At 53.7% G+C, this 25,333-nt stretch overlaps 1 protein-coding gene and 1 non-coding gene across 8 annotated transcripts in view; one reads left to right on the forward strand and one right to left on the reverse strand.

Annotated features, from left to right (window-relative positions):
- LOC114674302 (uncharacterized) overlaps positions 1-25,333 on the reverse strand; it is a 29,428-nt gene that overhangs the window by 1,813 nt on the left and 2,282 nt on the right. The window contains exons 1-7 of one of the 7 annotated variants that reach the window (XM_077984666.1): positions 24,186-24,280; positions 13,572-13,866; positions 9,614-9,879; positions 7,899-7,977; positions 1,101-1,252; positions 870-983; positions 384-523 (exon numbers count right to left, since the gene is read on the reverse strand). In XM_077984666.1, coding sequence (XP_077840792.1) covers positions 384-523; positions 870-983; positions 1,101-1,252; positions 7,899-7,969 — 477 coding nt within the window. In that variant the 5' untranslated portion in view covers positions 7,970-7,977; positions 9,614-9,879; positions 13,572-13,866; positions 24,186-24,280. Of the gene's footprint in view, positions 1-383; positions 524-869; positions 984-1,100; positions 1,253-7,898; positions 7,978-8,211; positions 8,342-8,369; positions 8,449-9,613; positions 9,880-13,571; positions 13,867-24,185; positions 24,302-25,333 lie in introns of those variants that run through there. The other 6 variants (XM_077984668.1, XM_028840715.2, XM_077984665.1 and 3 more) reach the window with 6 other exon arrangements.
- TRNAG-GCC (transfer RNA glycine (anticodon GCC)) lies at positions 2,712-2,782 on the forward strand. Its single transcript has one exon. It is a non-coding gene; the product is annotated as a tRNA-Gly (tRNA).

A 25,333-nucleotide genomic window follows, 5' to 3' on the forward strand; every position in this document is an offset into this window, starting at 1 on the left:
ACCTGGCTGAAACCCGGCTGAAACCCAAGACAAGCTTTCCAGCTGGGTCTCAGACAGGGGTCTGGGGCCATGGGGCACACCTGTGACATTCCCTTTACGGTGCTCCAGCCGTGTCCCCCCACTGCCTTCTGGGAGAAGGTATTTCAGCCTAGAACTGACCCTGGCACAGCTGAGCCCTCCAAGCCCAGGGTTGGGAGGCAGAAAACAGGACAGGGGCCCAGCCTACTGGGCATGACTCTGTGACAGAGGGGACACACCTCCCCCTCCGCACTACCTCGGGCTCCTGTACTTACCAGAGAGGCCCTCCCCCTTGCTCACAGGGAGGCCACAAGGAACCCAACACAAGTACGGTGGAGATGGGGCAGCGGGGCCGGGTCACTCACTGTCCACTCCGTGTCTGTGCCGCCCTCGTAGCCATCTGCCTCTGGACCAGCCTCCTCGCTCCGGGGCTTCTGCGGGGGCTCAGAGCTGCAGGAGGAGCCCTTGCTACCAGGACCCCTGTTTTTTCCACTGTCCTTTGTGGCTGTGCAGAGAAGGTCATCAGTCAATGGCTGGGTTTGGAGGCCCCAGCTGACCCCAGAGAGGCCACTTAATGCCCAGCAATGACCTAGGGCCTCTAAGACTCAAGAGGGCAAGAAACAGATGGGCTGGGACGTGTGGCTCTGTCTCCAGGCGGTTGCTGAGTGGGTGGGGGTGACTCAGAAGCCACAAGAGTCCTTGAGAGTCAAGTACAGCCCAGGGATGGGGAGTGGGGAGTGTACTCCGGGGAGGGAGACCTGAAGACAGGGAAAGGCACAGGCAGGGCCCCAGGCACCGGGCATCTTCAGGAGTGGGGAAAGCTGGGCTCCCACAGAGCATGGGGATCAGACCTGCGGGTGGGACCTGCTGCCGGTCCATGTGCTCCAGGCTCTGCAGCAGACTGTCCACCTGGGCTTTGATCTGCCACAGCGCCCCCTGGATGTCATGCAGGTCCTCGGTGGGGACTGCGGGGAGAGGGGCAGGGTTGGTGGCCAGGCTGGGCTCCGGGGCCTGCCGTGACAGCTGGTGCAGCCACCCAACTGCTCCCTAGCACTGCAGGTGTGACTGTGGCCCCCACTCACACTTTTTCTGCCCAGAGGGCAGGGGGCTGTTCCTGGAGACCCGTTGGGGGCTGAAGCCGCTCCTGACCCCCATGCCCATGTGGGCCCTCCGGATCTTGACAGGCATGTGGTTGATGAGTGTGGGCATCCGGATCCTCTGGTATTCATAGACCCTGGGGACAGGACAGAGAGGGAGTCAGGCCGGCCAGCCAGCCAGCCCCACCTGCCCACCTGCCCAAGCTGTACATGATCTCTGTACAGCTTGTAGCTACTACTGCTGCTGTGAAGGACACAAATGGAAGGGGTCACGGTACACGACCAGAGGCTCTGCCTGGTGCCCAGTTGAACTTGGAAAACTGAAGGTCACAGCTCTTCCTTGGAATGCCAGCCTTCCTCAGTGGAAGAGCCCCTAGGGACTTGCCCAAGGTCACTTTGGGAGACCACAGCAAACCAGCTTCCCCAGTTGGCCTGTGCTAAGGGGTGCCTCCAGGTGGCAGTGGGGACACAATCACCCACAGGCTTCTGGCAGCCAGAGCCTGGCCTCCCCCTCCCCCTCCCCAAGGCTGCTCTGTGAAACCGGCACTGTTGATGCCCTGAGACTTTGTCTGGCAAAAGATGAAAGGGAAGAGGTGTGTCAGAGCCAAAGCCCTGGCAGGGCATAGGAGAGCCTTCAATCCTTGCCTGAGAATCACTGGGGCCAGCAGGCAGGGCTAGGGACAGGGCAGTGGCCAGGTCACCTGGGCCTTTGTTCCAGGCCCTGGGAGACAGGATGGGTCCCAACGGCCCAGGCTTACTCACAAAACTGGGGCTCCCTACTTATCACACACCAGGCACCCCAGGGAACCTGTGCCAGGAGGGGGTCAGGGGAGGATGCAAACAGACAGCTGGGTCCCAGCCTGGGCAGGAAGCTCTGGGGACCCTGCAGGAGCAGCTTCAGGTCCTTCCTGTGCCTGGGGAGGGCTCTGAGTTGGGGGAAAGGGAGGGGACGCGTGGTGATGGGTGAGGGTGGTAAAAAGTTATCAACTTTCCAGTCCTGTCGCTGTTGCCCCCAAGCTCAGGGCCAGCACACGAGGGGCGGAATGGAGGACATCCTGGGCACCTGCCCTATCCCCTCCATCTCCGGCCACCCCCTACTCCCACCCCTGCTTTCTGGCTCAGTAGGTCTGGGTAGGCGGCCTGGGAAGCTTCCAATTCCGGTAGGAGGGGAGGGAGGAAAGGGAGGGGAGGGAGGAAAGGGAGGGGAGGGAGGAAAGGGAGGGGAGGGAGGAAAGGGAGGGGAGGGAGGAAAGGGAGGGGAGGAGAGGGAGGGAGGGAGGGGAGGAGAGGGAGGGAGGGGAGGAGAGGGAGGGGAGGAAAGGGAGGGAGGGGAGGAAAGGGAGGGAGGGGGAGGACAGGCAGGTCCAGCCGCAGGGTAGATGGACAAGGACCCCCGAGGGCCAGGAAGGACCAAGCAGTGAGAGCTGGGGCCAAGACAGCATTGGAGGTGAAGGCCTCCGAGGAGCAGGACCGCCCTGGAAAGTGTCCTTGACCCAGCCTTGCAGCCCCCTCCCCACGGCGAAACAGACCAGACTGGACAGGCAGGGCCAGGCCTGTGACCACCTGGGCTGCGGTGACAAACCCACATTCATTGAGGCATTGGTGATTCAGTGGTAGAATTCTCGCCTGCCATGTGGGAGACCTGGGTTCGATTCCCAGCCAATGCACAGGGAATTCCTTTTTTGTTGTTTTTTTTTTTTTTTTTTTTTTTTTTTTGAGATGGAGTATTGCTCATCGCACAGGCTGGAGTGCAGTGGCACGATCTCGGCTCACTGCAAGCTCCGCCTCCCGGGTTCACGCCATTCTCCTGTCTCAGCCTCCTGAGTAGCTGGGACTACAGTCGCCCGCCACCATGCCCGGCTAATTTTTTGTATTTTTAGCAGAGACGGGGTTTCACCGTGTTAGCCAGGATGGTCTCGATCTCCTGACCTCGTGATCCACCCACCTTGGCCTTCCAAAGTGCTGGGATTACAGGCGTGAGCCACCACACCCAGCCTGTTGTTGCTTTTTAAAGACAGGATCTTGGGACCAGTGCGGTGGCTCTCGTCTGTAATAGCAACACTTTGGAAGGCTTAGGTGGGTGGATCACGATGTCAGGAGTTTGAGACCAGCCTGGCCACCATGGTGAAACCCCATCTCTACTGAAAATACAAAAATTAGCCAGGCGTGGTGGCGGGCGCTTGTTATCCCAGCTACTTGGGAGGCTGAGGCAGGAGAATCTCTTAAAACCAAAAGGCTGAGGTTGCAGTGGGCTGAGATCGGGCAACTGTATTCCACCCTGGGCAACAAGAGCAAAACTCCGTCTCAAAAATACAAAAAATAAAAATTAAAATATGACAGGATTGCTGGGCGTGGTGGCTCATGCCTGTAATCCCAGCATATTGGGAGGCCTAGGCAGGCAGATCACCTGAGGTCAGGAGTTTGAGACCAGCCTGGCCAACATGATGAAACCTTGTCTCTACTAAAAATACAAAAATTAGCCAAGTGTGGTGGCGCCTGCCTGTAATCCCAGCTACTTGGGAGGCTGAGGCAGGAGAATTGCTTGAACCCGGGAGGTGGAGGCTGCAATGAGCCAAGATCACACCATTACACTCTAACCCCTGGGCAACAGAGTGAGACTCTTTTTTTTTTTTTAAAAAAAAAAAAAAAAAAAGGGATCTTGGCCAGGTGCCGTGGCTCACACCTGTACTCCAGCACTTTGGGAGGCCAAGGAGGGTGAATCACCTGAGGTCAGGAGTTCGGGACCAGCCTGGCCAAAATGGTGAAACCTTATCTCTACTAAAAATGCAAAAAATTAGCCGGGCGTGGTGGTGGATGCTCGTAATCCCAACTACTCAGGAGGCTGAAGCAGGAGAATCACTTGAACCTGGGAGGTGGAAGTTACATTGAGCGGAGATCACGTCACTGCACTCCAGCCTGGGCAACAAGAGTGAAACTGTCTCAAAAAAATATAAGGCAGGATCTTGCACTGTCACCCAGGCGACATCATCATAATGGTATGATCCTACCTCACCGCAGCCTCGATCTCCCAGGCTCAAGAGATCATCCTGCCTCAGCCTCCCGAGTAGCTGGGACCACAGGCCAAAAATAAAATAATTAGTGCCTAGCTAATTATTTTTTGTAGAGACCGGGTCTCTTATCTTATCCAGGCTGGTCTCAAACCTGGGCTCACATGATCCTCCAGCCTCAGCCTCCCAAAGTGCTGGGATTACGGCGTGAGCCACTGTGCCCGGCCTAAGTGTATTTTTGTGAGTAGCCACAGAGGAACCATGCACTGGAAGGGGATTCTGCTGACTGCCGCCCAAGCTGAGATAAACAGGGAGAGACTGCGTTCGGGTACCTGCCCATCTGCAGCCACCTGTTGCAGGCAGGGGGTCCTTCCTCACGGGACCTCCCTGCCCTGGCCTGCCTTTGCCAGCACTGAGGCCAGGGCCTGTGTCCAGGTGGGTGGGCAGCCTCGTGCTTCTCTCCCCAAGGGGAAGGGCCTGGTTGGACGAGGGCAGTGGCTGCAGCTGCTCCCTGTAATGGCTACAGTCTGCAATCTGGGAACATCCCACAGCAACAAACTAAACACACCTTCGGAATGGCTCTATGGGCAGAGGCCAAGCCACCTCCTCAAGTGTCCTCAGGGCTGGGCTGTGATGCAGGAGGCGGGGAGCTGGGTGGGCAGTCCTTCCACTATGCCTTCCCCTCCATGTTGCCAAATTCCTTGTGTGTGTTGTGTGTGTGTCAGAGTCTCGCTCTGTCACCCAGGCAGTGGCACGATCTCGGCTCACTGCAACCTTGACCTCCTGGATTTAAGTGATCCTCCCACGTCGGCCTCTTGAGTAGCTGGGACTACAGGCATGTATCACCACACCCAGCTAATCTTTTCTTTTGCTTTTTCTTTTCTTTTTTGAGAGAGTCTTGCTCTGTCGCCCAAGCTGGAGTACAGTGGCACAATCTCGGCTCACTGCAACCTCTGCCTCCCGGGTTCAACCGATTATTATGCCTCAACCTCCCTGAGTAGCTGGAATTACAGGCACCTGCCACCACGCCCGGCTAATTTTTGTATTTTTAGTAGAGATGGGGTTTCACCATGTTGGCCATGCTGGTCTTGAACTCCTGACCTCAGATGATCCACGCGCCTCAGCCTCCCAAAGTGCTGGGATTACAGGCGTGAACCACTGCGCCTGGCAAATTTTTATTTTATGTCTTGTAGAGATGGCAGTCTCACTATCTTGCCCAGGATTTTCTTAAACCCTGGGCTCAAGCGATCGGCCGCCTCAACCTCCCGGAGTGCTGAGACCACAGTCATAAGCCACCTCGGTGGGCCACACATTCCATTTTGAGACCCAAATCACATGGCTGGACTCGAGCAGCCCTCAGGGAGAGACCCTTCAGCAGCTCACTGCCCACCACGGCCCCAGCCCTGAGCGGTTCCTCCTCTGGGGACCATCCCAAGGGAGCAGGAGCCACCACCACAGCCCCTACCCACTGCTGCCGGCACTGCTGCGGGAACACTGGGCCCTCCTCTCTAGAGCCTCCTGGGGACAATCAGGTCTCAAGGAGGCCATCTATGCCCAGCTCTGCCCCAGGTCTCGAATGCCAGGCCCCTCTGAATGTGCTCTCAGTCCCTGTGGGGCAGGCGGCGTCACTCCACATTGCCTCTGGGTTGCCCTACATCAACCCTGCCCCGGAGCTCCCCAGCGGGGGCTGGATGACTGGATCCAAGCCTGCTGGGTAAGGAGGTGGATGGAAAATATGAAATCCAATGAAAGATTGAACAGCCTCAAAAACAGCCACGTTAAAAAAAAAAGCATGTGGGTTGGGTGAAATGGCTTCCAGCCCTTTGTGAGGCCAAGGCAAGAGGATCACTTGAGCCCAGGAGTTCGAGACCAGCCTGGGCAACACAGTGAGACCCCACCCATCTGTTTTAAAAAAAAAAACTTAATTAGCCAGGCATGGTGGCATGTGCCTGTAGTCCCAGTTACCCGGGAGGCTGAGGTCAGAGGGTCACCTGAGCCCAGGAGTTCAGGGCTGCAGTGAGCGATGATGGCACCACTGCACTCCAGCCTGGGTGACACTGAGATCCTGTCTCCAAAACCAAATAAACAACATGACACGTGACCCATGAGCACACATCTGCTCAACAGTCCAAAACCAAAGCGGGGCAGAAGCCGCCCACACTGGCACATTGCGGGGTGGCACCAACCCCAGCTGCTGCTGGCAGGGAGCAGCTTGGCCTCATCTCTCTGGAGGTCAATGTGGAGGTACAGAGACACCTCAGAGCAGCCCACACCCCAGCTCTGCCACCCCACTTCCGGGGAGAGGAGACGAGGGGAAGACCAAAAGGAACTGGAGCTGTGGGTGCCGCGGCATAGACACCAGCACTGCCCCTAACAGCAGCCCCCCTCCACTTGCCTCCCACCTCCCCGCCACCACCTGGATGCACACAAGCCATTACACATCAGCTCATGCGGCCGTTACACACGCCCAGCTGAGTGGACACAGGCCAACACGGCTCACACCCACGCCTCTGAAGAGGACTGGTTTGCTCACAGAAGCTGGTGAGCTCCTTTCCAAACATGTTCAAACATTATCTGGCTGAATGTGGTGCCTCACACTTATAATTCCCAGCACTTTATTATTATTATTAAGATGGAGTCTCAACTCTGTTGCCCAGGCTGGAGTGCAGTGGCACAATCTAGGTTCACTGCAACCTCTGCCTCTGGGTTCAAGCGATTCTCCCGTCTCAGCCTCCTAAGTAGCTGGGATCATAGGCACCCACCACCACGCCTGGCTAATTTTTCTATTTTTAGTAGAGATGGGGTTTTACCATGTTGGCCAGGCTGGTCTCAAACTCCTGACCTCAAGAGATCTCCCAAAGTGCTAGGATTACAGGTGTGAGCCACCGCACCCAGCCTAATCCCAGCATTTTGGGGTGCCAAGGTGAGAGCCTCCCTTGAAGCCAGGAGCTTGAGACCAGCCCAGCCAATATGCTGAAACCCCATCTCCACTAAAATACAAAAATTCGCCAGTTGTGGTGGTGTGCCTCTGTAATCCCAGCTACTCGGGAGGCTGAGATAGGAGAATCACTTGAATCGGGGAGGCGGAGGTTGCAATGAACCGAGATTGCGCCTGGAGCTGAGTGGCAATGGAGTGAGACTCTGTCTCAAAACAAAACAAAAATTAGCCGGGCGTGGTGGCATGCGCCTGTGATCCCAATTACTTGGGAGGCTAAGGTGGGAGGATTGCTTGAGCCCAGCAGGAGGTTGCAGTGAGCTGAGATTGCACCACTGTACTCCAGCCTGGGTGACAGAGCGAGACCCTGTCTCAAAAAAAAAAAAAAAAAAAAAAAGATTTCCTTAAAATTGCTTTAAGTTTCCCAAGTTAGGGGAACAATGTCAACCAGAAAGGTTCCCATTTGCTACTTCCCAAAGGTCAAGACCCAGAAATCGCCCCCGGACACTACCCCCTAGGGACCCTCACCTGGGGGGATCCAGGCTTCTCCAGGCAGAAGGAGGGGCCCTGCCTCGGTCAGGATGGGGGAGTTGGTGGCACCAGCTAGAAGGGGCTTTGGAATGCACTGGGTCAACTTCCTCAGTTGACAGAGAAAACCTAAGGCCCAGGGAGGAAGCCCTGAGCACCCTGAGCCACTGGGTGTGTAGCACACTTGGGGGGCTTCTGGGGTCCTTGTTCTGTCCCAGGGGAACCCAGAGCCCCATACAAGCTCGACAGCCACCAGCCCGCTCCCCGGCAGCCCCCAACGCGCTCCCCAGCGGCCCATCCTGACAGACTCACCAGAAAACGCGTGTGCCCTGCTGCCTCTTCTGGCCTGGCTGGGCAGGGCCGGCCTTGGGATCTTGAGCCATGTCTAGATCTGGCAGCAAGAGAGCGGGGCAGGTGTGAGAGGCAAGGGAAGGGGCATGGGGGGGATGGGGGTCGGGGTGCAGGGGGACTGGGCTACAAAAGCACACAGGGCTCCCCTCTTTCTTCTGCCTGGGTCTTCCCTCCAAAGCAGCGAAGCATGCGCCCCCTGCCACCTCCCCACACGGGCCACAGGCAGCCTGGCCTCTCACAGCCCCAGGCCCCCCACCCAGAGCGGGGGTCAGACCTTAGGGGTCATCCTAGAGGTTTCCCCGAGACAAAGAGACAAATGGCTTCAACACCAAACCGCACCAAGGATAGGGAAGGGTGCCCTACTGTTTCCTTCAGACCCGAACCAACTGTCTGATCAACCCCACACCCAGGCCCTGGAATTTAGGGCGCTACCGTCCAACGGCAGGAGGGGGAAGCCTGGGATCCTTGGGTCCTCTGAGGAGATACCCAGCCCTCGTCCGGGCTAATTCTCAAATGTCCTCTGCTGCCCGCCCAGGGCAGAGAGCCGCTGCCCTGCAGCCCGCCCACTGCTAGCCCGCTGCCAGCCCCCGTCCCACACCTGCCCAAGCTAAGCTCTGGCTCTGGCTACTGCCACCATGGCCAGCGAGGCTCCAAGGAAGAAGCAAAGCACCACTTCTTCATTTTTCTGTTTTATATTATTTAAATAGAGATGGAGGTTTCATTATATTGCCAAAGCTAGTCTAGCATTCCTGGCCTCAAGTGGTCCTTCTGCTTCAGTCTCCCAAAGTGTTGGGAATACAGGCATGAGCCACTGCGCACAGCCTACTTTTCACAAAAAGGTTGAACATTAGGCCGGGTGCAGTGGGTCATGCCTGTAATCCCAGCACTTTGGGACGCCAAGGTGAGAGGATTGCTTGAGGCCAGGAGTTCAAGACCAACCTGGCCAGCATAGTGAGATCTCCATCTCTGTATAAAAAGAAAAAAAATTATATAAAGGTTTTTTTTTTTCTCCCCCTGAGATGGAGTTTCACTCTTGTTGTCTGGGCTGGAGTGCAATGGCATGATCTCGGCTCACTGCAACCTCGACCTCCTAAGTTCAAGTGATTCTCCTGCCTCGGCCTCCCAAGTAGCTGGGATTACAGGTGTGTGCCACCACACCTGGCTAATTTTTGTATTTTTAGTAGAGATGGAGTTTCACCATGTTGGCCAGGCTGGTCTCAAACTCCTGACCTCAGGTGATCCACCCGCCTAGGCCTCCCAAAGTGCTGGGATTACAGGCATGAGCTACTGCGCCCACCCATAAAATTTTTTTTTTTTTTTGAGACGGAGTCTCACGCTGTTGCCCAGGCTGGAGTGCAGTGGCGCGATCTCGGCTCACTGCAAGCTCCGCCTACCGGGTTCCCGCCATTCTCCTGCCTCAGCCTCCTGAGTAGCTGGGACTACAGGCGCCCGCCACCGCGCCTGGCTAATTTTTTTTTTGTATTTTTAGTAGAGACGGGGTTTCACTGTGGTCTCGATCTCCTGACCTTCCGCCCGCCTCGGCCTCCCAAAGTGCTGGGATTACAGGCTTGAGCCACCGCGCCCGGCCCATAAAATTTTTTAAAAAGAATTTAAAGTTCATCAAATCATTGCCCTCAGACAGGTAACCTCCCAGACCCAAGACCCAGATTATTTACCTTGAAGTCAAAAGAGAAGCATCACAGAAACTCAAGGTGCCCACAACAAGATGCAGCAGCCACACTGGGCATTCCTTCTGGACTGAACTCAGATGAAAGTGCTCCTGGCAGAGGCGGCCCTGATTGTTGGCAGGTTCGAGAGGCCAGTAAGGCCTGTCATGGTGGCTCATGCCTGTAATCCCAGCACTTTGGGAGGCCGAAGCAGGAGGATCACTTAAGCCCAGAAGTTCAAGACAAGTCTGGGCAACATAGACAGACGCTCATCTCTATTAAAAACAAGCAAACAAAAAAAGACAAAAATTAGCCAGGCGTGGTAGGTATCATGCATGTAGGTATCTGAGAGGCTGGGGTGGGAGGACCACATGAGCCCAGGAGCTCAAGGCTGCAATGAGCAGCAATTGTACCACCGCACTCCAGTCTGTGCAACAGAGTGAAGCTCAAGGCTGCAATGAGCAGCAGCTGTACCGCCGCACTCCAGTCTGTGCAACAGGGTGAGACCCCAGCTTAAAAAAGGTCAGTAATGCTTTATGAAATCCTGTTAAATTTGGCAGATTTGAAACACAAATTAAATGACCCCGCGGCCAGGCGCGGTGGCTCCCACCTGTAACCCCAGCACTTTGGGAACCCAAGGCAGGTGAATCACTTGAGGTCAGAAGCTTGAGACCAGGCTGGCCAACATGGTGAAACCCTGTCTCTATAAAAACACAAAAATTAGCCAGGCACAATGATGTGTGCCTGTAGTCCCAGTTACTTGGGTGGCTGAGGCAGGAGACTTGCTTGAACCCAAGAGGCAGAAGTTCCAATGAGCTGAGATCATGCCACTGCACTCTAGTCTAGTCTGGTAGTCCGCACTCTGCTCTGTCTCAAAGAAAAAAAAAAAAAACCTCACCCACTTTTTTTTTTGAAGATAGAATCTCCCTCTGTTACCAAGGCTGGAGGGCAGTGGCACAATCATGGCTTTTTGCAAGCTTGACCTTCCAGGCTCAAACAATTCTCTAACATCAGCCTCTGCTTCACACCTGTAACTGGGACTACAAGTGCGCACCATCATGCCCAGCTATTTTTTTCTCTGTAGAGATGAGATCTTACTATATTGTCCAGACTAGTTTTGAACTCCTGGCCTCAAGCAGTCTTCCTGCCTCGGCTTCTCAAAGTGCTGGTATTATAGGCATTAGGCAGCACACCCAGATTCACTTTAAAAATTTATGGTGGAATATGGGCCAGGCGTGGTGGCTCACATCTGTAATTCTAGCACTTTGGGAGGCTGAGGCAGGTGGGTCATTTGAGGTTGGGAGTTTGAGACCAGCCTAACATGGAGAAATCCTGTCTCTACTAAAAATACAAAATTAGCTGGGCATGTAATCCCAGCTACTTGGGAGGCTGGGGCAGGAGAACCACTTGAATGTGGGAGGTGGAGGTTGCAGCAAACCAAGATTGCACCATTGCACTCTAGCCTGGGCAAACAAGAGCAAAATTCCATCTCAAAAAAAAAAAAAAAAAATTTATGGTGGAATATTATAGTTGCCAACAAAACCGGCCAGCTAAGTGTTAGCAGGAGGCTTTTTTTTTTTTTTGAGACGGAGTCTTGCTGTGTCGCCCAGGCTGGAGTACAGTGGCGTGATCTCGTCTCACTGCAAGCTCTGCCTCCCGGGTTCACACCATTCTCCTGCCTCAGCCTCCCGACTAGCTGAGACTACAGGCGCCCGCCACCACACCCGGCTCATTTTTTGTATTTTTTAGTACAGATGGGGTTTCACCGTGTTAACCAGGGTAGTCTCGATCTCCTGACCTTGTGATCCGCCCATCTCGGCCTCCCAAAGTGCTGGGATTACAGCCGTGAGCCACCACGCCTGGCCAGCAGGAGGCATTTTATTTTTTGAGACAGTCTAGCTCTGTCGCCCAGGCTGGAGTGCAGTGGCGCGATCTCAGCTCACTGCAAGCTCCGCCTCCCGAGTTCACGCCATTCTCCTGCCTCAGCCTCCCAAGTAGCTGGGACTACAGGCGCCCGCCACCACGCCCGGCTAATTTTTTGCATTTTTAGTAGAGACGGGGTTTCACCATGTTAGCCAGGATGGTCTCGATCTCCTGACCTCGTCATCTGCCCACCTCGGCCTCCCAAAGTGCTGGGATTACAGGCATGAACCACCGTGCCCGGCCAGGAGGCATTTTAAAGAATACAAAGGAGTTCTATCAGCATGTACGTGGGTAGATAAAAATAAAAACTAAAAACAAAGGAGTCCTACACCCTGCATCCATCCTGTGGCCTTGGGCCATAGGAAGCACAAAGCAGGGCTCAAGGGCCATTGTCCCACAGTTGCTGTTTTGATGACACTGGCTGTATGTGCTGCTGCTGATAGTGACAGGAGACAGATCCTAGGCAGACAGGGTGAGCCCCCAGTGAAACCTCACCATGAAGCAAAAAAAAGCCTGAAATCCAGCATCGGAGAACTTCTATTCCTGTTTGTCCACTCTTTCCTGATTGGTTCTTTCTGAATAATGCTTTTTAACCAATCAAAGGTTACCTTTTCCAATGCTACCTATGGCCTGCCCCTCCTCATTCTGTGCCCCTAAAAACTCCAGAGCCAGCCACAATGATAGAAACCACCAGACTTCAGGTGGTTGACCACCCTCGCATCCCCTCTCTGCTGAGAGCTGTTTTGTTGCTCAGTAATATTCTTCTCTGCCTTCCTCACTCTTTGTCAGTGTGACCTCGTTCTTCTTGGACATGGCACAAGAACTCAGGACCCACCAAATATGGGTACAGGGAAGGCTGTAACATCATGGCCCTGTCCTCCACCAGCTGAGGGCAGCCACCCACATGACAGAAGCAGCAGCAGGGCAGAACCAGCTCCAGAGTCAAGGGCCAGAGCAGGGTAAGGGGCTGGCAGAGCTGTTAACATGCTGCTGTCTGTCAGGCTGTGGACAGTGGGACTAAAAGAGCTAATTAGCTGGCCAGACCCAGTGGCTCATGCCTGTAATCCCAGCACTTTGGGAGGCCAAGGAGGACAGATCACCCGAGGTCAGGAGTTTGAGATCAGCCTGGCTAATGTGGTGAAACCCCGTCTCTACTGAAAATACAAAAATTAGCTGGGCATAGTAGCAGGCACCTGTAATCCCAGCTACTTGGGAGGCTGAGGCACAAGAATCACTTAAACCTGGGAGGCGGAGGCTGCAGTGAGCCAAGATCGCACGCCATTGCACCACAGCCTGGGCAACAAGAGCAAAACTCTCTCAAAAAAGAAAAAGCTAACTAGCTATAACACCCTCTGGTGCTGTGGGGTCATGGACACCCCTGCCTGGACACCATCACGTTGCCCTCGTCTGGATGCCAGAGTCCACTGTGGAAGTGGCTTGTGACACTCCTGTGGCTCTAGCCACAAGCACCACACAAAACCCGTTTCTGTGCCAGCACTTGGAATTGCCAGCTGGACCCCACACTCGCTTACTCACACACCCCCTCCCACCAGGTACTGGACAGTTACGGTGGCCAAGAGATCCTCTCCAGACAGCAGACCAGGCGTGGCCCAGTGGGCCAAATGGACAGGGTATCTCCTACAACATCCCCAGGCCTACACAAGGCCTGGGGCAAGAGCGTCACTGGTCGGAGGTCTCCGGCTGCCAGGTTACCAAGAAAAATCCTGCGTCACTGCTTGAAAGGCCCCATCTGCATCTAGAAGGGCAGATGGAGGCTTCCAGTCACATGTGCGGGGCTGAGGCAGGAGAACAGGGTCTGGAGGCAGGGAATTTAAGGCCAATCCATGCTGACTTCCTAAAGCTGAATCAAGGGAAAACAGCAAGGTCTGGGGGCAGGGAATTTAAATCCAATCCATCTCCTAAAGTTCAATCAAAGGGAAAACGATTAACACCAACTTCCAAAAGTTAAATCAAAAGGGAAAACCCCATCTCCACATGCCCAAGCAGCAAAGGATCAAAGGCTTCCCTCCCCGTCCCCTCCTACCTCCACTGCATCTCAGACGGGAAGGGAGAGTGTCCTGGATGAGCCGCAGGCCAAGCATGGGCCATCCCTTCATCTGCATACGGCGCCAGTTCACATTACCTTTCTGTGAGCCACAGACCAAATCCTTCATCCAGATAAGGGGTAGCCAATAGAACCTCAAAAGGAGTACTTAAAACCCAGGTGGCCGGGTGCCATGGCTCGCACCTGTAATCCCACCACTTTGGGAGGCTGAGGTGGGCCGATAACAAGGTCAGGAGTTCAAGACCAGCCTGTCCAACATGGTGAAACCACATCTCTACAAAAAAAAAAATACAAAAATTAGCCGGGTGTGGTGGTGTTTGTCTGTAATCCCAGCTACTCGGGAGGCTGAGGCAGGAGAACGGCGTAAACCCGGGAGGCGGAGCTTGCAGTGAGCTGAGATCCGGCCACTGCACTCCAGCCTGGGCGACAGAGCAAGACTCCGTCTCGAAAATATAAATAAATAAATAAAACAAAATAAATAAAATTAAAAAATAAAATAAATAAAAATAAAATAAAATAAAAAATAAAATAAATTAAAAAATAAAATAAATAAAAAATAAATAAAATAAAATAAAACTCAGGAAACTTTGTAACCAGGCTCTGGAGCTGCTTGCTCAGGCCTACTCCCACCCTGCAGAGTGCTTTATTTGTTTCATAAATTTCTGCTTTCACTGCTTCCTTCCCGTGTTTCTTTCCTATGTTACTTTGTGGGTTTTTTGTTCAATTCTTTGTTCAAAATGCCAAGGACCTGGACAGGTCACACTCACAGCCCTGCTTCCTGGAACAGGCCTGGCTGAGTTCCAGCTGTGCAGTGAAGCCAAACTGGGGGAGGCAGGGGACCCTGGACTCCCTCTCATGATCTGGACAGAGATAGAGTCTGGGGGTACACCTGGTCTCAGACCAGCCCCGGATTCTTTGGTGACCTGAAGGCAGCTGGCTGGCCATTGGAGCTGGCAGAGTCCCTTGAACGATACGGGGAAGGAGTCTCTGCAGCAATGTTTAGAATCACATGTGGGGCGGAGTGAGGAACCCCCTGGCTGCTGAACCAGGGGCGTCCGTGAGCCAGGACCACTGTGCACCGAGGGCCGGAATCCAGGCTCCTCTGACCATGAGCCAGGACCGCTGGGCACCGAGGGCGGGAATCCAGGCTCCTCTGACCGTGAGCCAGGACCGCTGGGCACCGAGGGCGGGAATCCAGGCTCCTCTGTCCGTGAGCCAGGACCGCTGGGCACCGAGGGCGGGAATCCAGGCTCCTCTGTCCGTGAGCCAGGACCGCTGGGCACCCAGGGCTGGAATCCAGGCTCCTCTGCCCCAGGACCCGAGGTATGCTGTGACTGCAGGAACAGGCAGGACCCCATCCCCTTATTCCCAAATGCAGTCACACCCAGACGGGCCCACTTGGAAGGACCCTGCACTTCATTTACACCCTACTGTCCTCATCTTGAAATCTTAAGCACATGCCTATAATCCTACCACTTTGGAAGGCCGAGGCAGGTGGATCACCTGAGGTCAGGAGTTCGAGATCAGCCTGCTGGAGAAACCCTGTCTCTACTAAAAATACAAAAATTAGCCAGACGTGGTGGCAGGCACCTGGAATCCTAGCTACTTGGGAGGCTGAGGCAGGAGAATCACTTGAACCTGGGAGGCAGAGGTTGCAGTGAGCAGAGATTGTGCCACTGCACTCCAGCCTGGGTGACAGAGACTCTGCCTCCACAAAAAAAAAAAATAATAATTCTTAGTAACTTTTGAATATTTGAATAAGGGCCTCACATTTTCTTTTTTCTTTTTTTTTTTTTTTTGAGGCGGAGTCTCGCTCTGTCGCCCAGGCTGGAGTGCAGTGGCGCGATCTCGGCTCACTGCAAGCTCCGCCTCCCGGGTTCACGCCATTCTCCTGCCTCAGCCTCCCGAGTAGCTGGGACTACAGGCGCCGCCACCACGCCCGGCTAATTTTTTTGTATTTTTAGTGGAGACGGGGTTTCATTGTGTTAGCCAGGATGGTCTCGATCTCCTGACCTCGTGATCTGCCCGTCTCGGCCTCCCAAAGTGCTGGGATTATAGGCTTGAGCCACCGCGCCCGGCCGGGCCTCACATTTTCATTCTGTACCAGGCCCCGCAAATGATGTAGCTGGCCCTACACACCCGCCTTGCTCACCAGTTGCCCAAAGTGGCTGACCTGGAAGGATGCTTCAGGCTCTGAAGGCTGCGGTGCTTATGTCTTGGGAACTGCAGTCTTCACTCTGAACAAAGGGCAGCCAGGTGGAAGAGGCTGCGGACAGGCCCAGAGGAACCTTACAGCCTCTATCTTTCCCTTCCACCTGGTATGTTGGGCTCCCCTCCAGCAAGCTTGTTTCAGATAAAGGGGTATATTCTCCCAGTGAGGTGACAAAGTCAGGAGGAAGGAAACCTCGGGGCGGGCTGGAGAGCTCTTCGCTGAGCTTGTCCACTGTTTCTGGTGTTCCCACTGTGCAGAGGAAAAGGTGACTCCCCAAGCAGTGGGATCTCCCGCTTCCCAGCCCGGGCTCTGTCTGCCTTGGCCGAGGCTGGGCTGGGCGACCGCCTGTGGGCAGCCACACTCCTCAGGATGCCGCGCTGCAGCCTGACCCTATAGAAAGCCAAGTCCACACGCTGCTCCTTAACCTCCACCCCCAAGAATCAGGCTGCTTGGCCTTGTCTCTGCTGTGGCCCCAGCACTTGAGCCCTACCTGCCAGACTGGGAACTTCGATGGCCAGTTAGCGATGGCATCTAAGCCACCTTTGCGACATCGGCCCTGGAACTGGCTGTTGCATGTGGAGCTCAGCAACTGTTCCTCCAAGTGCCACAGGACCCGATTCCCTCTCATCATCCCTACAATAGCTTTTCCTTTTGAGGGCTCAGGACAGGGGTCGCAGGCCTCCTGCTCCCAAGAAGCAGAGAAGGGGACATGGGGCTGCAGGGCCAACACAGGGAGAGAGTCCTCCAGAGTCCTCCTCCTGCCACCTGCTCTTTGCAGCTGTGGCCAGACCTGGAGGCAGGAGACACAGCCCCAGGGTTCTGCGGCAGCCCCTGCCGCCTCCCTCCAAGATGGCATTCTGGGTGCTCTGAGCAAAACTGGACGCTGGCAGGAAGCAGCTCAGCCCCGGCCTTCACTGGCAGGACAGACACCCTCTCCTGACCTGGGGCCTCACAGGCCCTCCTTTGGCACATACTGAACTGTTTGCGGAACCATCTGTGCCACCAGGCCATCTCCGTCTTCCCTCCCAGGCTGAGAGAGAATGGACAGAGCCGCTCTTTGGATCTCCCTGTCCCTGTGCAAGGCCGGGGAAGCAGAGGGCGAGGGAGGAACTGGCAGGAGCAGCACTGCTTTGGCTCCACAGCCTGCACCTTCAAAACCAGACAGAACAGGAAAATCGGACTCCAGGACTGGGAGGGCAATGAGTCCAGATGCCCTCCCCCTCCTAGCTCTCACCCAGAAGTCCTCTAAGATGCCAAAGCGAGGGCTTTTCATCTTTACTTTCCTCCTGAAAGCTGGGACCCCATGAAATCAACAAGGAGCAAGTGAGTACTTCCTGGAGGAAGCTCCACCTCTCAGCTGCTCTGCTTCTCAGGGACAGCTACCCCAGCACCGAACCCCTGAAGATTTCAGTTCAATGCAGCCCTCAGCCTAATCCCACGGAGAGCTCCAGGCTGTGAACTGCACCACATCTGAGATTATCTTTGTTTTTTGTTTTGTTTTTGGAGACAGAGTCTTGCTCTGTCGCCCAGGCTGGAGTGCAGTGGAGCGATCTCGGCTCACTGCAAGCTCCGCCTCCCGGGTTCACGCCATTCTCCTGCCTCAACCTCCCGAGTAGCTGGGACTACAGGCACCCGCCACCACGCCCGGCTAGTTTTTTCTATTTTTTAGTAGAGACGGGGTTTCACCGTGTTAGGCAGGATGGTCTCCATCTCCTGACCTCGTGATCCGCCCACCTCAGCCTCCCAAAGTGCTGGGATTACAGGCATGAGCCACCACGCCTGGCCTGTTTTTTGAGACAGTTTCACTCTGTTGCTGAGGCTAGGGTGCAGTGGCACAATCTTGTCTCACAGCAGCCTCCACCTCCTGGGTTCAAGGATTCTTCTGCCTCAGCCTCCCGGGTAGCTGAGACTACAGGCATGCACCACCACACCTGGCTAATTTTTCTATTTTTAGTAGATGGGGTTTAACTACGTTATCCAGGTTGGTCTCAAACTCCTGACCTCAAGTGATCCAGCCACCTCGGCCTCCCAAAGTGCTGGGATTACAGGCATGAGCCACCGCTACCGGCCCGAGATTGTCCTTTCTGTCTCCTCCAACACCTGGCCCACCCTGAAAGTCACATCTTCCCCCTTCTCCAGTCTCAGGATAAACAGCAGCAGCGCTTCTCGGAGAAATCTGCACACCGGACGATACTTTCCAAAGTCCTTTCACATTTTGTAGAGGAACCCTGTGACCTAAGAAGAGCGCATATCTTCACCCCATTTCTCAGATGAGTCAACAGAGGCCCAGGGAGACAAAGTTAACTTGCACAAGGCCAGAAGTGGGGATGTAATCAATCCACGCTTGTTTCCTAGGCATGGAATCTTTCCAATACCCTAGTACTCACCCACACTCTCCCCCAGCACTGTTTCTTTAAGTCTGTCAATGTCTAGCCAGCAGCGAAACCCAAACCTTCATGTAGCCTGAAACAAACATCCGCAACTGTGCTGGGAACAGAAGTCACACAGCAGGCACTGTGTTCAGGTTCAAAGCATATAGAAATGGTGTGTGGGCCGGGCACGGTGGCTCACACCTGTAATCCCAGCACTTTGGGAGGCCCAAGTGGGTGGGTCATTTGAGGTCAGGAGTTCAAGACCAGCCTGGCCAACATGGTAAAACCCCATCTCTACTAAAGTAAAAAAATTAGCTAGGTGTGGTGGCACGTGCCTATAATCCCAGATAGTCAGGAGGCTGAGGCAGGAGAATCACTTGAACCCAGGAGGCAGAGGTTGCAGTGAGCCAAGATCACGCCACTGTACTCCAGCCTAAACAGAATGAGATTCTGTCTCAAAAAAAAGAATGAATGAATGGTGTGTGGAGAGGCCCAGCCAGGACCACAACAGCCTGCTTCAGGGGCAGCCTTGGGCTGTTCCCACTTACCAGGCAATTTTTATTTCATGCACTTTTTTCACCTACATCAAAGATGTATAGGGCCGGGCACAGTGGCTCTCGCCTGTAATCCCAGCACAGTGGGAGGCTGAGACAGGCAGATTGCTTGAGCCCAGGAGTTTGAGAACAGCCTGAGCAATATGGCAAAATCCCATCTCTACTAAAAATATAAAAAATAGCCAGGTGTGGTGATGTGCCTCTGTAGTCCCAGCTACTCAGGAGGCTGAAGCAGGAGAATCACTTGAGCTCCAGAGGTTGAGTCTGAAGTGAGCTGAGGTCACTTCACTGCAGTCCAGCCTGAGTGACAGAGTGAGAACCTGTCTGAGAGACAGAGGAAGAAGAGGGGGAGAGAGATAGTGGGGAAATCAGAGATAGAAAAGAGAAAGAAAAAAAGAAAAAGAAAAAAGAAAAAGAATGAGAAAGAAAAAAAAGAAAAAAGGAAAGAAAAAGAAAAAAGACAGAAAAAGGAAAAAGAAAAGAAAAAGAAAAAATGCTGCATCTGTTTGAAGACAAGAGTCAGCTGAAGCTGATTCAGGGCGTGCTGGGAAGTCAGGTGGGCCACCCCTGTGCTTCCCGCGCGCGGCCAGATCACCTGGTGGAGGTACCATTGGTTTTGGGCCCCTCTCTCAGCATTCTCCACTGGAGAAGACAGCTCTACACCAGAGAGTGAGGGTGGGAACCTGCTCACTGCTGTCTGCTCAGGGCTGGGCATGAGGCAGGTGCTCAATAGGGGTCTGGGGAATAAATGAATGAACTATCATGGGGCCAAGCACCTGGAAGCGGGCTGGCAATGCTTGCTCGGGACTCCGGGTTCAGACAGCTCCCCACGTGGAGTTCCTCCTGCATTGCCACAGCTGAGTGCGTGGAGCACGGGTAGGGCAGCTAATGAGCAGGGTCATCATGAATGACAGATGACACCAGGACAGGGGAGGTCAGTAGCCAGGTGTGAAGAAAGCAGAATGAAACAGCGGTCGGCCAGGTGCGGTGGCTCAAGCCTGTAATCCCAGCACTTTAGGAGGCCGAAGCAGGTGGATCACCTGAGGTCAGAAGTTTGAGATTAGTCTGGCCAACACGGTGAAACTCCATCTCTACTAAAAATGCAAACAATTAGTCGGGCGTGGTGGCGCACACCTGTAATCCCAGCTACTCAGGAAGGTGAGGTAGTAGAATCGCTTGGACCCGGGAGGTGGAGGTTGCAGTGAGCCGAGATTGCACCACTGCACTCCTACCTGGGCAACAGAGCAAGACTGGTCTCAAAAAAAAAAAAAAAAAAAAAAAGGCACCACATTGATGGAAGGACAATGAAGAAATTGAGTCCAGGCGTGGTGGCTCACGTCTGTAATCCTAGCACTTTGGGGGGCCGAGGTAGGTGGATCACCTGAGGTTGGGAGTTCGAGACCAACCTGACCAACATGGAGAAACCCCGACTCTACTAAAAATACAAAAATTAGCCGGGCATGGTGGCACATGCCTGTAATCCCAGCTACTCGGGAGGCTGAGGCAGGGGAATCACTTGAACCTGGGAGGTGGAGGTTGTGGTGAGCTGAGATTGCACCATTGCATTCTAGCCTGGGTAACAAGAGTGAAACTCTCTCAAGAAAAAAAAAAAAAAGAAAAGAAAGAAAAAAAGAAAAAGAAAGAATAAAGAAACTGGGCCAGGCACAGTGGCTCGTGCCTGTAATCCCAGCTCTTTGGAAGAATGAGGTAGGCGGATTGCTTGAGCCCAGGAGTCTGAGGGTGCTGTGATCACACCATTAAACTCCAGCCTAGGTGACAGAGTGAGGAGCTGTCTCCCCACCCCCACCCCCAAAAAGAAGGTAACTGGGCAAAGAAGTTATTTTTAGTCAAGACTGGCTTTCATCATATTGGCCAGGCTGATCTTGAACTCCGGACCTCAGGTGATCCACCCACCTCGGCCTCCCAAAGCGTTGGGATTACAGGCATGAGCCACGGTGCCCAACCTTGTCTTCTCTTTTAATCCTCACAATCCTCTCACAAAGCAGGTGCTATTAATACCTGCGTCTTACAGAACGGTTAACAGATGTGTCCGGGACTGCATGGAGAACTTGAGAAAGCAATGAGATCTCACTCCCCTGCCCCTTGACCAATACCCTGTTCCAAGTTAGATGACATCACAGATACTCAGGGCACCCAGATGCAGGCAGGGCCTGGTCCTGCCAGCTCCAGGCCCTGCTGCCTTCACACCAGGCCGCTCTCTACTCACTTCACCCTGCACGGAATGCAATGGTGAGGCCCTGGTCAGAACACGGGGCTGACGAAGCCAGCACAGTAGGCTGAGTCCCAGATCAGGTGGCTTTTTTTTTTTTTTTTTTTTTTTTTTCCTGAGACGGAGTTTCACTCTTGTTGTCCAGGCTGGAGTGCAATGGCGCCCTCTCAGCTCACTGCAACCTCTGCCTCCTTGTTCAAGGAATTCTCCTGTCTCAGCCTCCCGAGTAGCTGGGATTACAGGTGCATGCCACCACACCTGGCTAGTTTTTGTATTTTTAGTAGAGATGGGGTTTCATCACATTGGTCAGGCTGGTTTCAACCTCCTGACCTCAGGTGATCCACCCACCTCGGCCTCCCAAAGTGCTGGGATTACAGGCGTGAACCACTGCGCCCGGCCGTTTTTGTTTTGTTTTGTTTTGTTTTTTGAGGCGTCTCACTGTCATCCAAGCAGGAGTGCAATGGTGGTCTTGGAGTGCAGGCTGGTCTTGAATTCCTGACCTCAGGTGATCCCACCTTGGCCTCCCAAAGTGCTGGGATTACAGGCATGAGCCACCGCGCCCAGCCCAAGGTGGCTTATTGCAGTGGATGTGAGCCATTATTCTGGTACCCCACATCTGAACACCCTTCCTGTGTTACAGGTGTCCCCAGACTTTGAGACAGAGCTTGCCTTACCTGAAAGAAGCTGAAAATGGCCTTTTAGCTGCCTCCCTTCCCTGGCCTCCCTTGCGGCTTCGGCCTGGGTACTGACTTAGCTCTTCCAATCAGACCCATACACCCACCTTTGTCTTTTTTGAGACGAGATCTCACTCTGTCACCCAGGCTGGAGTACAGTGGCACAATCTCCCACCTCAGCCTCCTGAGTAGCTGGGACTACAGGCGTGCCACCATGCCCACTAAATTTTGTATTTTTTGTAGAGTTGACGCTTCACTACGTTGCCAGGCTAGGCTCAAGCGATCCTACTGCCTCAGCCTCCCAAAGTGCTAGGATTACAGGCATGAGCCACCATGCCCAGCCTGTTTTTTTTTTTTTTTTTTTTTTTTTGAGACAGAGTCTCACGCTGTTGCCCAGGCTGGAGTGCAGTGGCGCGATCTCGGCTCACTGCAAGCTCCGCCTCCCGGGTTCCCGCCATTCTCCTGCCTCAGCCTCCCGAGTAGCTGGGACTACAGGCGCCCGCCACCTCGCCCGGCTAATTTTTTGTATTTTTAGTAGAGACGGGGTTTCACTGTGGTCTCGATCTCCTGACCTTGTGATCCGCCCGCCTCGGCCTCCCAAAGTGCTGGGATTACAGGCTTGAGCCACCGCGCCCGGCCGCCTGTTTTGTTTTTAAGAGACAGAGGTCTTACTCCGTCACCCAGGCTGGAGTGTAGTGGTGTGATCATAGCTCACTGTAGGCTTGAACTCCTGGGCTCAAGTGATTCTCCCACTTTAGCCTCTCAACAGGCTAGGACACAGGCACATGCCACCATGCCCAGCTGGTTTTTTTTTTATTTTTTTATTTTTTGGCTAGACGGGGTCTCACCCTGTTGCCCAGGCTGGTCTCAAACTGCTGTCCGCAAGTGGTCCTCTTGCCTTGGCCTCCCAAAGTGCTGGGATTATAGGCGTGAGCCGCCGCACCTGGCCTTCACTTTGAATTAAAGTGGAAGACAGGAAGAAGCATCATCTCAACAAATGATGGTGAAAGCGGCAGCGACTACATCCAGCTTTCACAGGTGGCAGCTTCTGTCCCCCTTCGGGGGTGCCAACTGTAGCTTCTGTGCCAGCACAGGGGTCTTCATCTGGCCAGCTTTGCCCAATGGCCTCTTCCAGATTTGGTTTTCTGACCCTTTCAGAGCTCCTGGGAACTAGCCAGTACCTCTGACAAACTCCTTTCTGCTTGGAGTGGCCAGAATTTTCTGTTGCCTAAAACTAAGAACCTATAACCTATATTCTCACAAAAATAGGACCAGGCCTGGACAGAGCAAGAAGCCCCGAAGGAAATAGGAGCAGCTGAAGGATGGAAAGTGGCCAGAGGACAGTGAAAATCCAGCCGCTTTAAGGGACAGGACACCAGCAGCCCCATGGCGTGCCCTGGCAAGACAGCTAATCCCATTGTCCCCTGGAACAAAGTACCCATCAAAGGCAAGGCTTTGGGGGACCTAATGCCTCCTGCTATAGAAGAGGATAAAGACTGCACTGAAGTCAGTATCTCCTGGGCAAGGCAGTCATGTTAACCGCGCCACACAGCTTAAATGAAAAGACAAGCTCAGAGTCCAAATTCTTGGCTCAAGGCATGGTTAGAAAACCGGAGTGTGCCTGGCCAAAATGGTGAAACCCTGTCTCTACTAAAAATACAAAAATTAGCTTGCTGTGGTGGCGGGTGCCTGTAATCCCAGGTACTCAGGAGGGCACTCAGGCTTGTACCCCAGGAGGTGGAGGTTGCAGTGAGCTGAGATCGCGCCACTGCACTCCGGCCTGGGCGACAGAGTGAGATTTTATCTCCACAAAAAAAAAAAAAAAAAAAAGAAAACGATTGTACCAATATTTTGCAGCTGAGAAAGCAAAAGAGGCTGAGAGAGCAGAAAAAATGAACTGAAAACTTGATCCAATGGATACAGAATGACCACAGGGACCTACACCTTGAAAGGTCTTTATCTGGTAAACAGTGAAGTGTGGAGACCAGAGGCTATTAAAATTAGGCTGTATGGAAAGATAGGGGAGCCTTAGGTACCTAGCACTCCCTGTCCCCTCCTCAGTCACAGCATCCTCCCTCTTTGTCACTCTGAAGATCCTAGCGGCAGAAACTCCCTGGCAGGAATTAGGTGTCCACGTGGCTGAGGTGTGGCCTGCAGCGATGAATAGGTCTGTTTCCACACAGCTATAAAGAAACATCCAAGGTCGGGCGCGGTGGCTCATGCCTGTAATCCCAGCACTTTGGGAGGCCGAGGTGGGCGGATCACCTGAGGTCAGGAGTTCAAGACCAGCCTGACCAACGTAGTGAAACCCCCCTCTCTACTAAAAATACAACATTAGCTGGGCATGGTGGTGCACACCTGTAATCCCAGCTACTCGGGAGGCTGAGGCAGGAGAACCGCTTGAACCCAGGAGACGGAGGTTGCAATGAGCCGAGATCCCGCCACTACACTCCAACCTGGGCAACAAGAGCAAATCACCATCTCAAAAAAAAACAAAAAAACAAACCCAAGGCTGGGCAATGTATAAAGTAAAGAGGTTTAATTGACTCACAGTTCCGCACGGCTGGTGAGGCTTCAGAAAACTTACAACCACGGATGAAGGGGAAGCTGAAACCTCCTCCACCAGACAGTCAGCAGGGCGTGAGCGTGAGAATGAGGAACTGCCATGCTTTAAAACCATCAATCTCGTGAGAACTCACTCACTGTCACGAGAACAGCATGGGGGAAACTGCCCCCATGATGCAAGGACCTCCACCTGGTCCATCCCTCGACACGTGGGGATTATAATTCGAGATGAGATCTGGGTAGGGAAACAAAGCCTAACCATATCGGTGGGAGGGATGGCAGTTATTTCCAGGGTGGGCTGTATCGTCTTCCTCCAGCCCGCATATCCTGCTTCCCAAGCTGGTCACCTGGATGCCCTGGGTGACCTGAGAAGCCAGGTGCTAAAGATGTCAGGACCTCAGTCGGCCTGGGTTCCCCCTTCCCCATTTCACTTGAGAGAGGAAGAGCCTTTCATGAGCAAGAGCTAGCCAGCAGCTAGAATTTCCCTATGTAACACACCTTGTAATGACCCTGCCGCAAAGGAGCAAAGGAGTCTCCTTATAAGCCCCACCCCTCATTTTCTCCAGAATTAAATAACAAGTCAGATCCCCGCAAATCTAGGAGGGTACTGAATCATCAAAAAACTCCAGGGAGAAGATACTGAATCAGCAAAAGAAACAAAAGATTTTGCTAATTGATATTGGCTTACAGTATATGGTTGGCTAAAAATTTTTTTTAATTGATATTGGCAAAAATCTGGGAAGCTGATCTGAGAATGAATTCTGAGGGTGCAGGACGGGCGAGGGAGGAAGGGGATGTTAGAAAAGGATGAATATACTGATATTGAGGATTCCACAGGGACAGCTTGAGAAGCTGGGATTACAGGCGTGAGCCACCGCATTAATGTAGTACTTTCTTTTTTTTTTTTTTTTGGAGCCAGAGTCTCGCTGTGTCTCCCAGGCTGGAGTGCACTGGCACAATCTTGGCTCACTGCAAGCTCTGCCTCCCGGATTCACGCCATTCTCCTGCCTCAGCCTCCCCAGCAGCTGGGACTACAGGCGCCCACCACCACGCCCGGCTAATTTTTTTGTATTTTTTTAGTAGAGACGGGGTTTCACCGTGTTAGCCGGGATGGTCTCGATCTCCTGACCTCGT

Source organism: Macaca mulatta, chromosome 20, assembly GCF_049350105.2.
Source record: "Macaca mulatta isolate MMU2019108-1 chromosome 20, T2T-MMU8v2.0, whole genome shotgun sequence".
Classification (NCBI taxonomy): domain Eukaryota; kingdom Metazoa; phylum Chordata; class Mammalia; order Primates; family Cercopithecidae; genus Macaca; species Macaca mulatta.